Source organism: Diceros bicornis, chromosome 20 (genome assembly GCF_020826845.1).
Source record: "Diceros bicornis minor isolate mBicDic1 chromosome 20, mDicBic1.mat.cur, whole genome shotgun sequence".
Taxonomy (NCBI): domain Eukaryota; kingdom Metazoa; phylum Chordata; class Mammalia; order Perissodactyla; family Rhinocerotidae; genus Diceros; species Diceros bicornis.
In genome coordinates, this window is record NC_080759.1 from 56767766 (window position 1) to 56791481 (window position 23716).

Sequence of the window (23716 nt, forward strand, 5' to 3'; positions counted from 1 at the left end):
ATGGTGTCATGGAGCCCAGGGAGGAGGGGCGTCCTGTTTCCAGCCCGCTGAGCAGAAGATGCCGGGCTGAGGCGGTGCCTGCGACTTCACGCTCCACAGCCACCACCCTGAGGGGCAGGTCGAGGTGCGGACAGCACAGCCTGCGCTGCATCTGCGCAGTGGGGAGGTGGGAAGGTGGAGAAAGCCAGCGCAGACAGCTGGTTCAAGGAGGGGAGGTGAGGAGGCTCCAGGGGGAGGAGAGAGGCAGAGACCTGAAGGGTTTCGAGTGGGGGTGGGGGGAAGCGTCTGAAACACAGGAGCAAGGACAACGGGGCCCCAGCAAAGGCGGTTTTCTGCTCTCGGAGCAGCAAGCACGTCAGTGTGTTTATCCTACCATGTCAGGGGAAGGAGGAGAGGATGGCGCCGCAGGGGACAGGTGGGTACTCTGGGGATGGAGCTTTCTTTCCACCAGGGAGGCAAGGCCCTGCCCCAGAGGGGAGGGAGGGGAGCAGGGAGATGGGGTGAGTTTGGACTAAGTGGGGTTTGAGCCGGTCACTGGGAGGGGGGGAGGGCGGGCCTGAGTGTAAGGGGCACAGGGGAGATGTGTCCCATCTCCGCTCCCACACTTATCGAATGACCTTGGCCAAGTCACCTCACCTCTGTGCCTCAGTTTACTCATCTGGAGATGGGAACGATGCCTGTGCCCCGGTGGTGGTGGTGTGCAAACCCACAGCACTCACAGCTGCCAGGCCCTTGATGTCACAAGAAATGACCCAGGCCCCGTGCTGCAGCTGGGCCCCCTAAGCAGCTTCAGCCTGGTTGCAGCGGTGCCACCTGCACGGTCTTGGCTGAAGCCCCCAGGATTCCTAACTCTGTGTGCAGGGCCAAGGGCTGGCAGGGGCGTGAACCCAGTGTTAGGTCTTTTCAGGAGAATGCAACTGAGGGACAGCGGGGTGCAGGATTTTACCACAAGGGCCTGCATGCAAGTGAAGCAAGGGCCACGGAGCTGGAGAAGGGAGGCAGCATCGGGCAGAGAGGACGGAAGAGGGAGGCCCCAGAGTGTCAAGTGGGGCAAGTCAGGAAGGAGCTGCAAGGACCAGAGGGTGGGCTTTGAGGGTGTGTTTAATCAGCCGCAGCACGCTTTTCCAGGGTCCACCTTCATGAGGGCCAGTATATCACAACTGTAAATACTCACCATGAAAACCACAGTCCACAGGAAATCTCCACATTCCTGAGCCACGCAGTTTTATCGTAACCGATTCAATGCGGCACCCCAGGGGGCTCCAGGCTCGCCCTCGTTGCCGCACGACGAGACGATGAGAATTTCCGAGGTCCAGGCGGGCTCTGCCGACAGTGAGCCACGGAACAGGCCTCATTTTTGGAACCTCGCAGGGCTTAATATTAAGTCAAGGTCTTCAGCTTAAACTCAGCAGTTTCTTGAGGGGTCACCGAGAAGCAGAGGGGCTCCAGCACCGGCAGCCAGGAGGAACATGTTAGCATTTTGGGCCTAGCACTGCCCTGCGGTGCAGCCTTGAGAAGCTGCTAAGGTCACTGGACTGGGTCCCTCATCTGAGGACACCGCTGCTCCAGCTGGTCTCTAAGATGCTTCCCAACTTTATAACTCCGACAGCCTGCTGGGGAGCCAAGTTCGTGTCTGGTGAGCAGACTTGGATTTGTCCACAGCTGTCTACATCCACCACCTCGAACACTCACTCAGACTTGATGCAATATGGGCAGGAAGAACCGAAATCTGCCTCAAGTCACATAACTTTTTACCAAAAACTTAAAATGACCCACAACAGCACCTTTTTACAGAACTTTAACACTCAGTGCTTCAAACATTCAGGGTCAGAGGTTCTGGACAGAGCCCAGCATTCAGAAGAACCTGGAGTCACCCTGACCTGCAGCCAAGCTGCCAAGCGGCTTCACTGAAGGCAGACCTTGGCCTCGAGGGGCGACAGCCCTGCCCTTCCTTTTTCTAAGAACCCCATGAGAGTCGGGCTTATCGATCTTTCCTGGAACTCACTCTGGGCCTTGGAACCATAGTTGGTCCTTCTCCAGGACCCAGTTATGTTGGGAGACTAACGGTGAATGACACCAGGTCAGTTTAAGGTCCCCTGGTAATCGATTATCTGTGAACCGCCTCGACCCCACGGAGTCAAGAGACACAAGAATGAAACCTATTTTTGAGCCATTCTTGAACAACGAGAATCAGCCCCAAGTGTGGGTGTTCAGGGCTCTGCGTGTTTTACGGTGGCCACTATCGTTCTAACTCAGCTTCCTCTGTCATCTAAGTTGACTAATATGGGCAAGAACTTCGCAAGTTAGAAAGTGAAAGGGTAAACAACACACCCTTCTCAAGGCTTCGGTTAGATCACCACAAGATGATTGAAACAATCTACTGGGTTGTCTGGATTACAGTGTTGCCACCTCCCCTGTGCACACGCTACTCAGAGCCCAGGCCCTGGAGGCTGCACCCACAGGAGCCACCTGGAATCTGGGGTGGGGATAAAGATGGGGCACTTGAGACCCTGTAGCAACTCAAAGAGGGAATCATGGGGGGCCGGTCCGGTAGCATAGTGGTTAAGTTCGTTCACTCCGCTGCGGCAGCCCGGGGTTCGCCAATTTGGATCCCAGGCGCGCACCGATGCACCGCTCATCAAGCCATTCTGAGGCGGCATCCCACAAAGAGCAACTAGAAAGATGTACAACTCTGACATACAACTACCTACTGGGGCTTGGGGAGAAAAAAGGAAAAAAGGAGGAAGATTGGCACAGATGTTAGCTCAGGGCCAATCTTGCTTGGAAAAAAAAAATTCTCTTTAAAAAAAAAGAGGGAGTCATGGAGCCCTGGCCATAAGGGGTTTATTTGGAACCCTAGGATTTAGCGCTGATGGGGTCCCAAGCCAATGTGGTGATTCTGCAGACAATCAAACTAAAGCTGAGTTTGCTTGGCAGTGTAGGCATCGGGTGGGAGTGGGCATGGGCACCCCCCTACTGTGCCCTGACACTGCTCGCTGTGTTCAGGGTGGGCGCAGGGCCCTGCTGGGACAGCTCAGAACACGGCCTCCTCTCTTGCTTTCCCTGGGCAGGGCCATGCCCATTCCTTATCCTGAGCGGCTAAGAGCAGGGTGGTTTATATTTCAGGGAACTGCAGCCTCCACTCTGCCCAGCGCACCTGTATAATTCGCCTACTCAGCCCCAGCTCCAACTGGAGGCCTCAGGGCATCTGCATCTCTCTCCAGCTCCTGCAGAGCACTGCCTTTGGCAGAGAGCAATTCAGAGATCGAGAGCAACTCCCCTCTCACCACCTCCAGTTCATCAGGTGGCCTTACCAGCTCTACCTTCAAACCGGCCCTAAATCCTAAACCTGCATCTCACCCCGCACAGTGCCCTCGGAGCGGCCGTCCTCCCTCACCTGGACCACCTCAATACCCTCCTCCAGCCCATTCTCCAAAGAGTGGACATGGCGGCTTAGAAACCCTCTGACATCCCTTCACAGCCTCCAGGAGCTGCGTGGCTCACCTCCTTCTAGCCTCTGCTCCTGCACCCTGGCCTCCCTGCTGTGCCCCCAGTACCCCCAGCTCGTGCAGCTCCCTCGGGCCCCTGGGGGGCTCGAGGCCTTCCCAGGTGGTCTTCTTCACGGAAACGCACTGTCGCTCTTCGCCTCCAGCCACTGCGTTCTTCTCCGTAGCACCTACATCGGGTGCTACCTGAGCTGCTTCCTGGAGTTTTCTGGCCTCACCAGAGCATGAATGCCATGAGGGGAGGCCCTGCATTCTCGGGGCAGCACCTGCTCAGCACACTCGGAGGCCTTCTGTGAAAGGCCTTGTACCCACCCACCTCTGCAACGTGCCGGCTCTACTGTCGATCCTCGTAGAACACACACAAGGGGCTGTGCAGCCCGAGACAAGCTCTGCCACTCACTGACCTGTAAGAATTCTTATCAAGTTCCTTATAAATTCTAAACATAAGTTACATTTTAAGCTACATTAGGACCGGTGGTTTAAAATGTAAATTTTTAAGTGATACAATGTTGACCTAAGAGAGAGATGTAGAAGAAACAAATGTTTCATGGGGAAGTCTGACACAGCATCAAGTATCAGCTTGTCAGAAATTGCACAGAAATAGTATCATTTAAATAGTTGTATCGAATCCCTATTACCATAAAATGTGAGAGCAAAGACTAGGTTTCAGCTCCAATTCTCTTGTACACAGCCTGGAACCTAGGGTAGGTCCTGAATTTACTGAACCAAGAATAAAATAACTTTTCAGTGCCGTAATTCAGAAAATTCAAGAATGTGAAACTCTAGAAGCCATCCTTCCCCTTGAAAGGTAAGCACACACACAAACACAAACACCACCTGGTTTCCAAAGTTTATTAAAAATCAAAGAATAGAAAAACTTTACATAAAAATATGTCAATTTTAGCTTCCACATTGTTGTCCACACACACAAAAAAAATCGAAACATGATACTCTTTGTTAAACCTGTCGCGCGTGACCACAGTGGGAGCCAGGCCAATTCATTCGGTTCACCATGACGGGGACGGAGTGTGGCGCTGTCTGTGATCGGGCTTCACAACGCGCACCCCATGGGGCTCTGGCCACCGTCCCCGCAGTGGTCTCCTTACAGAGGGTTACAGTCAATATTGCTAATGCGTAGAGATTAGTACAGGCCTACGGATCAGTTTTTATAAATATTTCTTTATCAATAGGTTCACAATTTAAATATCTTTAAATATTTTTGATAACTTTCGATCATCAAGAACTGCAGACAAAATGTGCTACTCTATTCTGGAATGCGTCCTAGAGAACCTGCAGTCGCAGTTGGCAGCTCTCAATGATCACGTGGGCCAGTCCTGCTTCAAAAGGGCAGAGCGTTGACATGTTAAAGCTTGTCTTTTCTGGGTGTCCATCACCTCCAGTACCACTCCAGAACTCCCCACTTCTGCACATCAATCAGGGGTCATGGGAACAAGTGTCTCGTCTCAACATTCTCCACTAGTGGACTTCCAAGACCAACCTACCTGTAGTGTTCAGCAGGCCAGGACCCCCATTGAAAAAAACGGGCAGTCAGCTGACCTAAGAGACGCAACTAACTCCCAGGACAACTGTGGTGCTCCGAGAACTCAGGGTTAGGCAGGATGGACATATTCTTGTTCAAAAAAAGGTAACAAAGACAGTGGTTGTCATGGCAGAAACACTTGCATAGTATACCTGTATGCTTCTCAAGTCGGGCGCCAGCCACTCCCGGGGCCCCAACACTGGGCTGTGCTCTCCTGCAGTACATTACGAATGCTCCCCCGGCGCACTGAGCAGCTGAAGTACTTCTCATGTATTTGCTCTTAACAGAACGAATGCATACTGCTATATAGATTCCTCAATGGAATCAACATAATTCCTTTCTCCACATTCCTAAACTGGGTACCATTGTCCGTAATGATACTCACCAGACCATTACAGGCTATGTTACTAAGACTGACGGAAGCATTTCCAAGTTCACATTTTGTTAAAGATTTTATAATGTGACAACCTCTTCTCCCCTTAGAAAGTGATACTTCTGGCACTTTAAATGCTGGATTTGTTGTGTAGTTTAAAAGAACCCAAAATGAAAACATTAAAACTCCGTGGTCAGAGCAAGACAATAGACAGGCCGGACGGCAGAGACGGTGGGCAGCTGGTCAGAGGGTTCGGGGCCGAAACCCTTCAGAAAACCATGGGGGCAACTTGGCTCCTTCACCACGAACTGAGAGGACTCCCGTCTGACCAAAACAAAAAACGTAAAAATAAACTCCAAACCCCTCATTCATGGTGTTTGTAACGATGCTCATCAGACAACCAGCCAACACGATGAACCCAACTTAGAAAATGCAACTCGGGAAAGGATCTAAGCTTGTTTAAAAAAAATTCCCTCCTCCCTTAAATATAACTTATGTGAAAATATGAAATTAAATAAAAAATATCTGAGTTATTGCACAAATCATAAGTTTTCAATATTTACATAGAAAAACAGTTCTGAAACTTGAAACAAAATGTGAGGGCAGTAAAACAGTGACGACCCCCCAACCTTAGCCGTGGAGGAAGAACAAGGATGGGCTTGATCTCTGGTGTTGACAAACGTGAAATGAAAACACCCAAACCGCAAAGGAACAGACACGGCTACTGGGAAACGCCAAGGCCTCTTCCCGTCCCTGCAGCTCCTGGTCCAGACCTGCTTCGGCACTGAAGGAAGAATCCTGGGAAGGCAGAAAACAGCGTCCACGGTTAATAAGGCTTCACAGATGAGCACAAGGAGCTGTTCTTTAAGATGGACGTGACCACCACACAAGGAACATGCAGAGTGATCAGCAGCGGGCGTTCCAAGGGGCCCGGGCTGATGTGCTGGATGCTGGTCTCAGTTCCCCGCCGGGCGCCGAGGCCACCAGGCGTCAGTCTGTGCAAGGGGGGGGCTGGGCGGGGTCACCGGGAGCTATTATCTGCTGAGACTGACAGGCAGGCTGTCCCTCGTGTGTGTGTGTTTTTTCCTCCTCCAGCCGGTGCGGTTGTACTGGTGGTGTCCCCGGTTGCCCACGGGGGGCCGCACGCCTCCACTGCCCACAGAGCTGTAGCTGCCACCTTGGCTGTGGTTGTGAGAGCCTTTCATGGACAGTTTCATGCCGCTGTGCTGCTAAAGAGATAAGGAGGGACACCAACGTTGGAGGACAGCTTGGAGACACCAGAGGCCACTACTGTGGGAGACCCACCCATCCCAGCTCCTCTGGAGTTCAGGCTTCAGAGCTGAGCCTAAGCAACCAGGAGCCGCGGCCTTCCCTACTGGAGAGAAGGTGGAAACTGTAGACAGGGAGAATGTGCAAACGCTGCACACGCAACCCACACGCAGTCTTGTCACCACTGCACGTGTTAAGTGTCCACATACTGATATATGAAGGAGCTGAGAGAAAGCCAAACTCTTCCATTCCATAGTAACTACTACATCTGAGACAAAAAGTACTATTCTCATTCAGTGGCTCATTCCAGGTCAGAACTGTGGACCTGTATCAAACTACACACAGTCCCACCCAAATACACTTACAATCTCACTGCTAACTGCTTCCATTTGTCCACAGTACAGGAGGGCCCCTCTCATTTCCCCCCCACAACTTCAACTCTGACACTCTGGAAACACCAGAGTGAGGTCCTGTCGAGCCCTTAGTGGGGTGCCCCTCTTTACATGCAGCAGCACGCATTCAGGTTGCTCCTATGCTGCGAAGCCCATGCAAAGTAGACAGGAGAAAACACAGCCGGTCAGGAAGGTTTCAGAGCAAAACATTCAGCAGAGAGGGTTGAAAAAGAAAGCCGAAACGCAATGTAGGAAGGGTGCTTTCCCCTCTGGAAAGATATCATTTCATGCTGCACACTTCTAACAGGTCAGCAACATGCCTGGTCATGCAGTGAAAACTCTATCGCGACAGGATGGGTAAATCCAGGGAGGAATGTTCTATTACAAAAAAAAAATCATCAGGACTTAATGACACAGGTCCAAAGAGCCAAGCCTCAAAGATCAAACATTGCCTGGCACAATATGACTGGATAAGCGACAGAGCACTGCCTGCAGTGATAGAGACGGACACTCACGGTGCAGCAGACGTCAGAGCCCCAGGGAAACCACACGGCCTGCAGGCGCCGCCCCTGAGCCCTACAGGAAGACGTCTGCCACGGTTCCTGCAAACACTCTGGCCCTTCGGGAGCACAAGAACTCAATAACGACCCATTTTCCTATTACATAATAGTTTCCAATGTGTGGCTCTGGACTTAGAAAAGCCACAGGAAATGGATGCACGCATTCACAGGGACTCCTGGGACCAAACCAATGTAGCCCCACAGCCCATCCCTGCCCCTCTCTGCCCAGGGGCACCCCAAGCAGAGTGAGTAAGGGAGTGAAGCTTCGGGAACAACACTGTGCTTGGGCCGGGTCAACAGGTGTTCCTGATTTTATCGTCTGCTTCTTGAAAACCAAAGTTCTGAGCATACAAATTAACAGATAAATAGGAAAACAAAATATTCTTCACTTAGAACCTCATTTCAAACTTCAGTCTTATGCTAACAAGTTCAATAGAAGAATTAAGAGAGATGCTTGTGGAGATGAATTAAACCCTATTACATTTTAAAATAATTTCTTAACACTTCTAAAGTTTTGTTTGCTACAAGAGAAAGCAAACATGAAATTGAATGATCAGAAAACAAATTCCCTTTTACAAACATCTCTGTGGACTTCTCTTGGGCAGAGAAGGCGTTAAGCAGGGGTCTATTAAGAGACCTGCTTCGTGGGTACCCAGGGCCTTGGCCCAACAAGACCTACCTTATGATACAGGTGGGGGCTGGAGAGCGGGTTGGGAGACGTGGAAGGAATGGCCGGGGAAGACATGTGGTGGACGGCTTTCAACGTCGGAGTTCCTTCAACACCAACTTGTCTGCAAGGAACGGGGGCCACCCCTAGGGTCGGCGGAGGTATAGTAAACCTGGTCTAGGAACACAATGACCGGAGACATCCGTAAGGTGCCGATCTGGCAGAGGGACACGATCTCAGCTCTAATGTGAAGCACCGAGAAGGGTGGGCACTGCCTCTGAACAGCCATTTGCAAACAGGCTCATTAATATAGTCTGTGTTTTACTATAATCTCAAAAGATTTTGTTTGATTCAGAAACATTTTATATTCTGAAATGGCAATTACAATATAAAGTATGCCCAATAACCCAAGTCATAAAGTTTTAATATTCACTTAAGACTGAACAACAATTCAAAAACGTTACCGTCACCAGAAGAACAAGTGTCCTTGGATCTCGGGAAAGAGCTCTTGGTGCAGCCCCCCTAACAGGATCAGAGGCCCGAGATCAGCCCCCCCACTGCTCTGCAGCTCCTGGGCTGCCTCTACTTCTGCACCACCCTTCCTGTCCCAGCACAGGGTGCTGGACGGACCCTCCTCAGACTCGCAAGAACCACACTGCTCACATCTTGGAATCATATGCGTCCGCCCCAAAGACCTCTGGATGGTGACCGTGGCTCCCCAGGGGCAGAGCATGGAGCAGGAGCTGGTCTCCACGGATGATGCTCAGGGGGCTGACACATGTGGCTTTGGGGGCTACGGGGGCTGTGAAGCACACGCAGCGACCCTTCCTTGCACTTGACCAAAGCTCCCGCATCACTCACTCCTCCTCAGGGCCTGCAGCACACCCACGGCCTCTCCTTGGTGGGGGTCCACTTTCCCAGGGGCACGGGGCACGGAGAGAGCCCACTCCTGGAGGACCCTGGCAGCTTCGTGCCCCCAGCTCTAAGTCCCCCATTTCGTCCCAAGGGGGCGACTTCATCACCTTGTGAGCTGCACGGGAGAGACTGTACACGTGCTGCTTTAGAGTGGGTTTTACTTAGTTATTCCGCTGGAAGTAATGTTTGAAGTTTGGAAATAAAATGAGAAACTGGGCTCTGAGCCTTGTCTTAAAACTTGAATGATCCTAGCTTTAGCCTCACTCACTGCTGCCATGACAGATGGGACCCCGGGACCAGCATTTGATCTTCAACGTACCCCCTGATGCTCCCGGACCTCCCAGCACAGGCAGCATCGGCTGGACGGCCGTTCAGCGGCTGCACTGGGCTCCCACGGGAGCTGAGCCCAAGGAAGGTGAAAACCAACCAGAAAGATTCAGGGAAGCCACGGGCAACGCAGACCCAGGGTTTATCTGTGGCAGAATTCATCTCACAGTGCAGGCAACTGCCCCAGCGCTCTACCCTTCTGCAGTAAGTGAAGGGGTCTGAGAGCTGTGTGCACAGCCATCGCCACCCGGGTGTCACAAGCATGCTACCCTCAGTCCTCACCGAGGCTGGGGTGTGTCCTGTGAGAATGTCCTCCCAGGGCAGAGAGCCAAACCACGCAGAGAAAAGAGGCAAACGAGGCAATACAGTGTTTTATGCTCAAATTATAACCCACATTGTAGAGACTCGCTCTACTTAAAAAGTAAATTAATGTGATGGGTTTTATACATTTACATATTCAACTGAAGTATAATTAGGAAGTATTAAAAAAGGTAATATTTTTGAATTTATCTTTTAGACTTCTAATTTTGTCTAAATTAAAAAAAAAGAGGATGGGGCCGGCCCGGTGGCGCAAGCGGTTAAGTGCACGTGCTCCACTGCAGCGGCCTGGGGTTTGCAGGTTCAGATCCCGGGCGTGCACCAACAAACCACTTGTCAAGCCATCCTGTGGCGGCGTTCCATACAAAGTAGAGGAAGATGGGTATGGATGTTAGCCCAGGGCCAGTCTTCCTCAGCAAAAAAAGGAGGATTGGCATTGGATGTTAGCTCAGGGCTCATCTTCCTCCCCCCCCCCCAAAAAAAAGAGGACATATTCTAATAGAAAAACCCCTATAAATACTGCCTAATGAATAACATGAAAAAGTTAAAGTTTATATTAAAAACTTTTGAAGAGTGTAAACACTGAGATCTGAGAGGCAAGCAGGGACAAATGTCCGTTTCTGCCCAGGGACAGCAGCTGAGTCCCTCTCTCCAGCACGATCCCAGGACAGTGGGCTCACACTGTGTGTCAACAACTGGCAGAAAGACAGTCAATCTGGACCTTGTTAAAAGTCATATCAGTGCTCAAGAGCTGAGGCCCCTTGCTGCAAACACCCTGCATGGTGGACCTCAACGAAACGTCTTTTACACAACGACATGAATTACATTCTATCGATCCACAAAAAACGAGAGAGTTCTATTTCTACAAAATAGAACTGTACCTTCCAAAGCTTTTTAAAGGCCTTTTTCTAATTCAAAAGCATCAGCCTCTCCTGTAGCACGTAACAGCTCAGACACAGTTCCCGAGGGCCCATCCCTAGGACAGCCACCAGCCGGCCACGTACCTGAGTGTTGGTTGTCACGACCAGTGTTCTGGAAGTGGTGGACTGAGGTTTGCCGCTCGGCATTGGCAAGGCGGCGGGCAAGCCAGCCAGCAGAGGAGTCGGCGCCTGTAGACTGAACTGGTAAACGCTGGGCGTCGTGCAGGGCGGCGTGTCGGAGTCCTGTGAGTAGAAACACAGCACGAGGAGCTGGACACAGAGGTGCCCTGCTTCCTCAAGTTAGGGCAGAAGTGCCCATGGCGCAGCCAGCTACCCCAGTTATCATAACACGTCCCAAACTGCTGCCGACAACAGGCAGCCCAGATCTGCCCCCATGTCCCTCAAGTCATTTCAAAACAGGAAAGATGTAAAGGAAATGCAGAAGAGACACTTAGACTTAAATGTTTTATCTCCAAGTAAGTTTTTAAGAAGCTATTGAAGGAAGTCCACTGCAGTTCTACTGTGAATGGCATTACTGCTCCCGATGGCCACAGACTGGGGCTCCCCCAACTGTCACCGAGAATCATGGCAGAGTGGGGACCACTCGGTGCAGACCTGGGGTGGCCTCACACACAAAAAGACAGTGATGAAAACAAAAGGGGAGGTCAAGTTTACACTCACTGCTATGGACGTTTTCCAGAAACACAAACCAGCCAGCACACACTCACAATGTCACTTCCAGAGAGCGAAGACACGGAAGAAGCGGACGAGCCGGAGGAGAGCAGCTGGGGGCTGGGCAGAGACAGGGTCAGGCGCTGGCTGTAGGGCGACTCAGCGTCTCGGCGCTGGGGCTGATCCCCGTCGCAGGCGCTTATTCGCTCTTTTATCTTAATTCTATTGTCTGTGGGGGGGAAACACAGCCTCGTTAGTCACTTACTATGAGGGCAGATGTGCGCCCCCAACAGGACAGCCACCGGCCACAGTGCTACTGAGCCTTAAAATGTTGCTAATGAGATGACAAACTGAATTCCTAATTTTACTTAATTTTAATTAATTTGATTTTTAAATTATACTTGTTTCAGTTATTGGAAAATATTTAAATATGTTTGGAACTGGGTATGTAAATAGTTTTCAACTGTAAATTTTACCAAATCTAAATACAGATCAAGTATTTAAGGTGAAAATTTAGCATCCTAATCATGATGTGCTATAAGTATAAAAACAACTGGATTTCAAAGACGTAGCACAAAAAAAGGCTACAAAATACCTCAAAATTTTTTATAGCAATAACACGTTTAAACGTTAATACTTTGATTACTAAGTTGAATAAAATATACTGTTAAAATTAATTTTACCTGTTTCTTTTCGCATTTTTAATACAGTTACTAGAAACTTTAAAATTCCATGTGGCATGAATTATATTTCTCCTGGACGGTGCTGGCCTAACTCTTACAGTTTTAAATTAAACTCATAGAAAAACTAGGTATTTTCTGCGTTTGAACAATTTACCACTAAGGGACAAAGAGACACTCCTGCATGAAGGGTCAGGAGGTGAAGAGGAACAGGACTGAACTAATCGCTCACCAAGATCCGGTGCCGGGTGGACCTTGCTGCCCCATTTCTCCTTGATCCACCTGCGGTAGTCGATGACTTCCTGAGTGACTTTGATGATTCTACCTAGAGTACTGCACAAGGACAACGTGGGAAATCAACACACAGCGGCATGACAGGCATGACGGAGCCTAGAAGTCCTTTCAAGTAGCTACTTTACGTTTTTAACAAGGTATCACTTTGCTAAGTGAAAGACAGTAGGAAAAAAGGTGAAATAGCTTACAAAATATGTACGACTTCAGATGTTTGAGCCCAAATGTAGTTTGAGATCATACTATAGAAAAAGTGGGTTCACTTTTGTAGAAGTCCTTGAACCTACATCTGTCTACATAGGGCCACTTCAATCCAGTGTCTAAGTAGGGAAGTCCACCCACTGGCACTCGACAGTGATGGCTAAGGCCTGACCTTCCGGTTCTCCACTACAGGGACCAGAATGGGGAGACGGTGCAGGAGTCCCTGAGCAACAACCTGGGCCCAGGGCTCTGCCTGAAAACACGAAGTGGACAGAGGCCACAAAACCCACGAAAAGCTCTCCACCACTGGGGCCAGGCCCCAACATCTACGTATTCCATAACCTACCCAAGGAACAGAACTAGCAGCACTGTTTCTACTACCACTTGCGACGATATATCCTCCTCCCTTTCCAGGCCCCCCATCTCCGTCGCTCCGCCCCCCAATCCCACCACAACAGCATAATCTGGGGTCAGAATAAAGATTTCTCACTACCAATAAAAGTGTACACTGCAAAAGTGCTCCAAGATGGGGAATGAGGGACAACTGTGCAGGAGAGACAGGGGCTCGGTGAGGCCTGTGGACTCAGATGACACTCACTCAGAGCTGCGTGTCCCACCGTGGAGACTGAAGCCTGAAGAAGCAGCACCACATGCCAAAGCTTTAAAAGCCAGAAATCACTCCCAAAACAAAACACCCTGAAGAAAATGTCAACTCCCCAAATAAGAAGTTTTCAACTCGTGACCAAGGATGAATCAAGTACAGCCTCCTGAATTCCTGGAAGATCTTCCTTTACCAGTATTTTCAGGTTCGACTAAAATACAACAGCATATCCATGACTAAACTTAAAGGAAGCAAAGGGCAGAGGCAAGGGGTGCCAGCTTCGCAGAGGCTAATGCAGCATGGAACTGCCATGCCACGGGCGCTGTGCGCCCAGGAGGGCCACACATGACGTCTGTTACCTTTCAGAATCCCGGTTCGGATAGGACCTCGCAAGCGGCGACACGGCGTGACTGAGCACGATGTAGGCATAGTCGAACACCTGCTTCACCTGCATGGCCCCATAGGAGCTCCGGCCAACGTCATTCCCTGCAACAGAGGGCAGCCGTGAAACCCTGCCCACCACCGAGCCATCCCGACGTCTCTCATCTTCTCCTGTAAGGCATTCTGAGGTGGGCTCTCAGCACCGAGAGACTTCCAGACCCCATCAGCAGAGCCAAATCAGGCACCTGCAAAAGCACAGCTGATGGCCCATGTGCATCTCACGGTGTTTACGTGCTGAGGGCCAGATTTCATCATCAGATCAGGTCTACCTCCACGAACAGAGATGTCACTCACTGAGATGGAGTGACAGTTCATGAAAAAGTAGGGTAATTCCCCAGGGGTCAAAAACACAATGGAGCCAAAGCAGAACATGAGTCAGCCTGCCACGGCACCGACAGCAAGCGTGCCACAGTGGGCGCTTAACCTGGGCACATCTAGATGCAGTCAGCACCAACAAGACCTCTTGCAGCACCAACGGGACCTGCAGAAAGCAAATCCGCTAGGATAGAAGGCTCCAGGTCTGAACTCTCAGGAGTTGAGAACCAGACAGGCGGCAAATCAAGTGAAGCCATCACTGAAGTCCCCAGGTGAGCCACAGTCCAGGAGCTTGACTTTTACAAGAATACCATAGTTTCTAATTTTAATTCACATGTAACTCATTCTTCACAATTCAGGTAAGTAAGGATTTTTTTTAGGAGACATACTCTAAAGTAATGGAATTTTATCTTCTCCAGATTTAATAATATAATCCAGTGATAATGTCAGTTTTCGTTTTTCAAGTACATTTCAGCAGACACTGAAGACAACGGACATGTCTCCAATGAAACTGATCCACACAGACCAGCAGGTGACGCAAACCTGTCACCCTGCGCTGCCCGGAGAACCACCACTGAAAAGCACAGCACGAATCCATCGTTTACAAGCAACAGACAAGAATACTCAGCGTGTTTTCTTTCAAAAGATGTTTAAGAAATAAATTGCACACCCCAAAAGCCATAAAACAAAACAAATTATTAAATTTGAGCATACTAAAAATATGTAGGGGCTGAACAAAAAAAAAATACCAAACAGACGCAAAAGACAAACTGGGGCAAGAAAGGGGACAGCATGACATGAAAGGCCTTCCTCACACACACAGGACTCACAGCGTCGTAAGAACAGTCCAACAGACAGACAGACACGGCGCGTGGACTCACAGAGAAAGACAAACGGGCAGTGTACCTGGAGCTGACCTTCCCCACCACCTTTCCTGTCGCCTGTCTGCCACTGATCTATCACCAACAGTAAGAACAGTGTCTCACCTAATAGATGCTCAATACACATTTGTGGAATTGATAAATAACAATGTGTTTAACCCCACTATCATTAAAGAAATGTAAACTAAAAGAAAACTTATATTGCATGGTTTTATCAGATTGGCAAAGATTTAAAGACGGTCACCAAAAGTATGGGGACAGAGCACCCTTAAACACGCTCACAGGAATAAGGCTGCACACACTGGACCTGCCTCGGGCTCTTCCTGAGCAATCCCCGGAACGGAACGTAGCCTGTGCACCCAGGAAGGGGTCTTAGGTACAGTGTTGAGTTAAAAAACAAGCTGTAAATCTGTTTGTATTACGTGATGCCATTTAATTAAAAAGACTGCAATAATAAATGTTAATATCCATGCAGGAAAAAATTTGGAGCAATACACACCAAAACAGAAGGAATTGTGGCATACTTCGATTTTCTATGTGACATACTTCTTGGAAGTAAATGGTTTATGAAGAATATGTAATACTTTTCTAACGAGAAAAAATGAACTTTTCTCAATTCTCACTTTCTACATTGTTCTAGTTGATGACAGAATGTAAACAAAATTGCAACTTTACAATAAGTTAATCAGAAGCACTAAACAAGGAGTTCTGAAAGTGTCGGCATGAATTCTGTTAGTACAGCAGGAACCTGTGCCAGATCAGATGAGCTGCGCTTGGCTCCCAGGGCCTGCGGACACGCCCCCAGTGCCTGGCTCAGGGGAGGTATGGAGCGAGGCACCCTTACCAGGCAGCAGGGGGTCCTCAATGCACAGCATCGATGGTCTGTACCCGCTGGTCATGGCTTTCATGATCTCTTCTTTGGCGATATAGGCACCTCCTTCTTTTATTCTAATACCAGTTTTCAAGTAATTAAAATTTCTTCCGTAGAGTTCAAAAAATTCTACAAGAAGCATTCCAAGGTTTTCATCAGCTCTCCGGGCATCAATTCTTGGATGCAACTGTAAGAGCAACACATCGACAATTTGTATGGGTTCAAGTCATTTCCTAAAGAAGATGAAGTCTGCTTTCCAGCGGACTATTCCAGGAAACAACATCCGGGCACCTGCTCACTCACCAGCACCATGAGGATGCTCAGAGCAGCAGCCAGGAGCACTAACAAGGCCTGGAGAGCCTTTGTCAATAAACAGCATTCAAAAGAAATAAAATCTTCTAACCGGAATTTTTTTTATTATACTTTAATTCTTTGAAATTTATAATTCATATAGCAACTTCCTACAAACACAGATGTCTGATTAACCACAAGTTCCCAAATACAATAAATGAGTGGATCATATTCTGCACAATCTGGAGTCACCTAGATGGTGAATGCAATTTTACATTCAAATCTTAATTCCATGATTCCAAAATACAACCAGTAGGGGGCAGTATTAGAATTACTAGCATCACAGTATGACATAAAACCACAATGTGAAAGGATTAATTTTAACTATGTAGGCAATTAGTATTTATCATAAAATTTACAGCAGACTTACATCCCCACCTGTCACACAGATCAGCGTCTGCCCAGTTCAGCACCACACTTTCTTTAAGCAGGTAACGACTTACTCTCCTGACACGCCACCAAGTGTCACTGATTTATGAGGCTCACCAATCTGAGCAACGCAGACCTGTGCTGCCCAGTATGACAGCCACAAGCCACGTGTGGCTATTTATGTTTAAATGAATTACAACGCATTAATTACAAGCTCAGTTTGTCAGTCTTGCTAGCCACACTGCAAGTGCCCAGGAGGCCCACGTGGCTTGCGCTCTCTTGCTGGACTGTGCAGACAGAGAACACTACCAGCTGCACAGCAAGTTATACTGGACAGTGCGGATCTAGAAAATGATGGTCAAGTGCATAGGAAAGTAAAAGTCCTGGTGGAAGCATACGACTGAACATATTTATAAGGCAGAGCTCCACGAGGAAATACGCCTTCTAAAGTCTACAAGTATTTTCAGGATTCAGAAGACTTTTGGCTTCTGTGGACTTGCATATTTCAAAGGCACAAGGGCAGCACTCTTTTTCTTGCCTCTCCTATTCCCTTCCCTCCGCCTTGCCATCGGGGTCAAAATCACAGACCCTAGAGCCCGCCCGGGGCAAGGTTGGGCTGTCTTACCTCAACTAGCCATGAGATGAACTCACACCCTACAAGAGTCACAGCTTTGAGGCAGGATGGGCAAGGCACTAAGGGACGTGCAGATGACAACGGCGATCCCACCCACACTAGGTGCAGCCTTCTGTGGGGTCACAGGACCACCGCAGGGACCCCATGGGGTAAGGCAACAAGAGGCATGGAGCCCAGCACACGGCCTGATAAAGGGCAGTGGGAGTCATCATTACAAGGCTCCAGAAACAGCTCAAATCAGGAACAACGGGAAATAAGGACAGAAGGCTGCATCTAGTTCAAAATAACATCCAAAACCTAGGGCAGAATGGCTCTAAGGGCAGCACCACGAAGGTGAGAGTGGAAAACGGGGCGATGGGACGAAGACTGTAAGGGAATAGGTGTGAATTCCCTTTTCACTATTCTTACAGCATCTCTGCAAAGACAGGTCAAGGGAGTCAAAATAATTAAAGGTGGTGTACCCAGTAGTTCTAATGATAACGAGAAGAATGACCAAATTCTGGACATAAAACTGAAGCGCAATCACAAATACAAAATTAACGATCAACATGGAGGAACAGCGCTGTGCAGCTAAAACACAGAGAAAAGACTTCATAAAGAACAAGAAAATACAAATGGGACAGTTAAAGTTTCAGTTAACTTAGAAATATTCTATACGTTACAAAAGTATAAGTATAGTTTATCAATACGGTACAGCACATGACAACGAGGCAGGTTTTCTACTGATAGATTTTTCCACAGTACTCAACAAAACAAGGCCAATACATAATTTAAGACAAAATACTGATGTTTCATCAGTTTGAAAAGAAAGGCTCTTTTCAATATTTTACCACGTATGGTACGAATTTTTTTCTGAGACAAATTTTTCAGTATAAATCATAGCCAAGAACCAAGAAAAACAGCTCCTTATTGTCCATCAAGGCATGGAAGTTTTCTAAATGTAAAGGGTGTTTCCTCGAGTTTAGATCTACACACACTTGAATAGAACTGGATAAGCCCTCCCTCCTCTAACAGTTAAATCCACTATAAAAATAAGCTATAACAGAGCAAAAGGAAAGAAGTATTGATCAAAATAGAGTTTTATTATGGAAATTAGAAGTCAATTTCTAGGAAACCAGAACAGAATAGTGAAGGGAGACCAGGGCCTGCAGGAATCCAGGCAGCAACTGTCAGAGCAAGAGGAATCTACTCCCACATAAGCCTCAGTGTCAACGTTTCTCGAGAAAGCACACTCACCTGTAGAAAGCTAATGGCCATTAAAATTAGGCTGTACGAGCTAATTCCGCCTGTAAAAACTTCATTCAGGTCCCTCTGCAGGAGGAACTGTTTCAGTACTAAAATCAAGTAAGGCAGCAATGAATATTTCTGTAAATTCCAACAGAAAGATATTTATTGGTTAGTCCACATACCTCTGAAGACTTCTCACACAGCAAATTTCACACGGTAGAAAGGAAAGCTTACTCTTGCCCCTCAGAAGGCTCTAGGCCAACCATCCTCAAACTTGAGGGGCCTGAGAATTAACTATGTGAGGGACTCATTAAGATCTTCTTGGGGAGCCCCACTCCAGATTACGGTTCTACAGGGATGAGGTGGGGAACCCTGTACGAGGGCTCCCCAGGCAAAGAGGAGCTCCAGGGAATGAATGAGTGAGCACTTTCAAATATTTCCCAAGGCCTGCTCTGCGGGCAGGGGGCATGCTGCAGTGAGCAAGGGAAGGCCCTGGAACCAAAGTGGGAACTCCAACCCTGAGAGGCACCCAGGAGAGGAGCAAGTTGGGGGAGGGTGGTACAGCTGTGAGACAGAGGACCACAGCAGAACGTGGGGAGCAGGGTGAAAGTAATAAGGACAGGCAGAGAGGCTGGAGAAGGGGTGGAGGACAGGGGAAGCTTCTGCTGTTTCTCATGTTCTGCTGGGATGGGAGGGTCCTCAGACGAGCCTGATGATGAAAGGAAAGGGAAGGACTGAAGGAGCAAGGTCCTTGAAACTGTGGGAAGAGGCAGCATCCATGTGACGGTGCTGAGGCTGCCCCTAGTGAGGATTTCACCACTTCCTCTAACAGGAGGGAAAGACCATTTGTTCAACTGGACCACACACTTGCTCGGAGTCCAAAATACGTCAGCCCAATGAGCAAGTCTGCTATCCCACCCTTAGGCACTGAGACCTCCAAAGTAAGTCAACCCAAACTACACCTCACGATGCACTCAACTTCCAATGGACTAACCTTGCAAATTGGGCACACTGAGCTACAGGGAGAGTCATTTTGTAATAACCAGAAAGAACATTAACGAAGCTCTCCAAAATAAGCTCTCTAAAATTTTTTTATGAAATGCTTAGCCAAGGAAAGTCAATCTGCAAAACAGCTATGTAATTTCAAAGGATCTCTAGAAATAATATTGTAGGATAAATAACTCAACTGTATAGTTTCTATTATTAAAGACTATCATTCAGTTTAAAATTTTTAACATTGTAAGAGAAATAACACCCAACATCACAAGTCGCTTATTTTCACTGTGCTAACTGATGACCTTCATATAATTCTTGATGAACTCCGCTGCCCGGACCCCAGTCTCCATGTTAAAGCTGATGTCGACTTTCACTTCAGTCTCCTGGTCTGTGAGTTTTATTATTGGTACCTGCAAAGATTTAATTTAAAAAATTGTGCTTTAATAGGCAGCATTCTTCATGGTCAGGCATCAAAACGTTTCCTAAGTTGTACAGAGGCTTTTTTTTTCCTTATTCACAAAACGGGCTTATTGATCATGAACCCCAGACTTCAAAGAAGAGAAGAAAGGGGACTTTGCTCATGTCAACCTCATTAGTCCCTGGAACCCGAGACTGCCCCCCAGTCCCAACAACAGTTAGTGCTCACCTCTGCCCGCCCTGCTGGCCTGACTCAGCACCTGCTGGTGGCCGAGCATCAGTCAGGGCCACTGTCTGTGGAAAGGCCAGGACTCCACAGGCCTGCCTACCACGAGGAGAAGCTGGCTAAGGCCCTGTCCCACGAGTGCCTGGTGACGCGGAGGAGCTCCTGGTCCCCAAATTATGTTTGCTAGAATTTCTGAAAACATTCAAAGTAACTTCAAAGCCATTTTTTAAATTATATTTTACACTGATGTTGTTTCTCCAAACAATTCTACTTTGGGTTTTTACTCTTTAAGACAATTTAACTGAAAAAAATTGTTTCCCAGAAAAATCAGAGAATATAAGGCTATTTTTGAAATACCCTCATCAACAAGAATTATCACCAAAAGGCACTCAAAATCAGCCTCATGAAGGCTGCCCAAACAACCACTCAGACCACACTCCCCCACACACACAAAACTGTGTCCTTCCAGAGAAAGGGCAATGCTGTGTTTCCTTCAGCCACTGAGGAATAACAAAGGATGTTCCCCTCATCAAAACAATTGGGCTATAATAAAAGGTTTACAATGTCTAGCAGAAGTCAATGCAGGAACACGCTCTTCAGCGCACACCTGATCTGGGCTCCTAGAACGTGCACCTGGAGGCAAACCGCCACGGGCACGCATGTGAGGGGGACAGGCCAGCAGGTGGTGACAGTGACTCTTGGAGATCACCGAGGCCACCAGGCAGGCTGAGCTACAGCTGCTGTGGTCCAAGAAGGCAGAGAAACAAAATGCTTTCCCAAAAAAACCTATGAAAAATTGTTTCAGGCCCCCACTCCCACAAGGTAAATTCCTCATGCAGCAAACACCTCCTTCCCCAAGCCCACTGGCACAGCTACGAAGCACCTTCTTTCTATACTCATGGACTTCTTTCCCCAAATCAGTCCTGATGCTCTCCTGCCTTCCTCACACTCATTGCACGCACGCACAGTCACATACACTCACAGGTTGAACCCCAGACTCAGGAGATTAGTAGTAACACTGCAATACTGACTTTTGGTGGTGTTTCAAAACAGACAAACTTTCACCTTTACCACAGCCCTCATGCCAGGATCCAGAGCCCATGAAGAGATGACAGTGAGGCTGCCCAGCAGAGGGCTGCCTGCAACAGCCAATGTTCAGAGAAAGGAGCAGTGGCGGACAACCACCGCTCAGTTCTCCTTACTCTACGCGGGACCTCTGGCAGCAGAGGAAAAGGCGTGTGGCAGCAATGAGGCCACCGTGACCACACAGTTACTCCAACAACTACTCAGTGTACACTCTGTCCTTCAGAATGTTCTGGAACCCAGGACAAGCAGGCATGGCCCTTTAGCTCCTCTACATCTAAACAAAGATACCTGGTCAGAGACCACCACCCGCCTCATTCTCATCAAGGAGCCAACTTGGTGGGATGAATGGTAGAGCCACCAAGGGCAGGGCTGGAGGACCTCAGAGACGGCCCGTGGCCCCTCCCGGCGAGAGGTGAGGTGAGAGGGCACGGCACCCGAGGGAGTGAGCGGACGGGGAGCTCTCTGTCCACAGGGGAGGCCCAGGCTAAACCGACGTGCTGCCTCTCACTGGCTGTTGAACCCACCCTGGGCTAATCACCTAACCTCTCTGTGCCTCACTTTCCTCACCTGTAAAATGTCCAACATAACGGCATCTGCCAACGAGAGTGGCTGGGAGGACTAAGTGGGACAAGGCCTGTCAGTGTTTCAGAAAGTGGCCAAAGCTAATCTATGGTGCTAGAAGGCGGCGGAACAAACGGTTCCACCACATGAGCAAGAGAAAGCTCCCATCTTAATTTCTGACCACCTGCTTAGAACTAACAGGATTTAGTCAGCCTTCATCTAAGCTGAAAACACCAATTTAAAACGAAACCTTGGCCTATAGCACAGGTGAGCTAGTAACTATCACACAAGAGGCACGGATCTGACAGTCATACAGTTCCTGAGTTGTTTCTCATCTCGGACTTAGATGAACCTTGACAAGAACACACCAAAGCAGTCTCATCTTCCAACTTCTCCCCAAGAGAAAAGGGTTTTCATATATGGACATTTTTGCAACAATGAAAGGAACAGGTAAGCTTTTCTTTCTGAAGTATAACTTGGAAAATGGGAATCTTTTTCCTAAGCAGTAAATGCCATGGTCTAATCATTCAGCTTCTTACTCCAGGAAGCGCAGCATCTGAATGTGTCTCGTTTCAGATATTAATATCCTTTCCTTACACATCCTAACAAAAGCAGACACAATCATATATTTTAGTGCCAAGTACAGTCTGATACTCTCACAACTTGCTAAGTTCAGACTGTCAATAAACACGTTCTCAGCCGGTAATCCTAACCATAAAAAAAAATACAAGCACTTTCATACCAGAAGTGGAAAAGTCTTCACAAACATAACCAGTAGCTACTGTAAACAGCATAAGCTACACACAGGGAACAGGACTGCTCGCGGGGGTGAGAAGGCCTCCCACCATGGGGCTGAGGGACGGAGGCCCACACTTACTGTGGCTTTGTCAAGGACTTTGATGGAGCAGGGCTCCGCCACGTTGTGCTTCCGCAGGGCCTGCTCCAACAGCTGCAGAGGAGGACGCTCCCATTTCCCAAAGACCACTAAGTCGATGTCACTGGACAGAACAGAAGGAATCGTGAACCACTGCTCCCCTCACTGTACAGTAACGCACGCATCTGGGGTGGACCAGTGCCAGACCGTGCATGCTCGAATCTCCTTCAAGGGCCCTACATGACCCCACTAAGCATAACCCTCCTAGGGAGATAAAATGCAGCTTATGAACTATTTGCAACATAAATATGGAAAGCAAAGAGGCTGACAGTCTCTCCCAGCATCACCAGGTAATTAGGGGACTGAAATGAAAGTGTCCTCCCCTCTGAGGATCCCTGGTCCTTATACTTCTGTGCTGTCTACACTGGATCACTCTTGCTGACCCGGGATTCCTGGACACTTCAGATCTACTCAGTTCCCCACTGGCCCTGCCAATGCCAAATCCTGGGAGGATAGCCTCTTTAGTCTCCAAATGTTAACAGTGGGTTAACAGAAAATAAACTTGTAATGAAACAATGCACATAAAATTGATTTGGATATTAAAAGATTTCTTAACGAAAAAACACTGGAAAATGATTTTACAATGCAAACTTAAAGTCTGATGTTTTTCTATCAAATAAAATCTTTACAAACTATTGTTTAAATAGAATTTGCTTGTATCTTCATTAAAACATAAGATCAATTTTTCAAAAACATATCCAAAAATATCAGCAGAACAAGGTTTCCTATTGCATTTACTTCCCATGGCCCTCTCACTCATCTTTATGTTTTTAGTGTCCGGCATTTTTGTACTCCATCAAATTAAGTGCAAAAGGAAAAATGCAAAGCAGTCAATTATCATAATACTAAACTAAATTTTATTTTCTGCAATTTATCCTCTGTGCTCCACAGTCTGTTCCATTAGCTCGCATTTCTAGCCTTAGATTTGAATACAAGGAACCTACTTCTAGCCTTTAACACACATACGAACACTGCCCACTCCTCCCTCTGCTGAATAAACGTGAACACTCATCTGTGCCAAGATGCAGTACTCACCTGGTTGGAAGATAGAGACCTGTACTAAAGCTGCCAAAGATCTGTACCTGCAAGAAAGAGCGACTGTCTCAGAACATGCGACGATTCAAGCACGCGTCCTCCCAACACCTCTCACTGAAAGAAAGGCCTCACTCCTACTC

General features: G+C 48.2%; 1 protein-coding gene across 2 annotated transcripts in view; it reads right to left on the reverse strand.

Moving 5' to 3' along the window:
• Positions 1-4343: 4343 nt before the first annotated feature.
• The window catches only part of TENT4A (terminal nucleotidyltransferase 4A), a 47293-nt gene continuing 27920 nt past the window's right edge, over positions 4344-23716 (reverse strand). Inside the window, exons 3-13 of one of the 2 annotated variants that reach the window (XM_058564373.1) lie at positions 23577-23623; positions 22485-22605; positions 19620-19727; positions 18331-18459; positions 15714-15927; positions 13592-13718; positions 12372-12472; positions 11516-11688; positions 10872-11030; positions 8320-8484; positions 4344-6645 (exon numbers count right to left, since the gene is read on the reverse strand). In XM_058564373.1, the coding sequence (XP_058420356.1) occupies positions 6454-6645; positions 8320-8484; positions 10872-11030; positions 11516-11688; positions 12372-12472; positions 13592-13718; positions 15714-15927; positions 18331-18459; positions 19620-19727; positions 22485-22605; positions 23577-23623 (1536 nt within the window). In that variant the 3' untranslated portion in view covers positions 4344-6453. Of the gene's footprint in view, positions 6649-8319; positions 8485-10871; positions 11031-11515; positions 11689-12371; positions 12473-13591; positions 13719-15713; positions 15928-18330; positions 18460-19619; positions 19728-22484; positions 22606-23576; positions 23624-23716 lie in introns of both variants that reach the window. The other variant, XM_058564372.1, reaches the window with a different exon arrangement.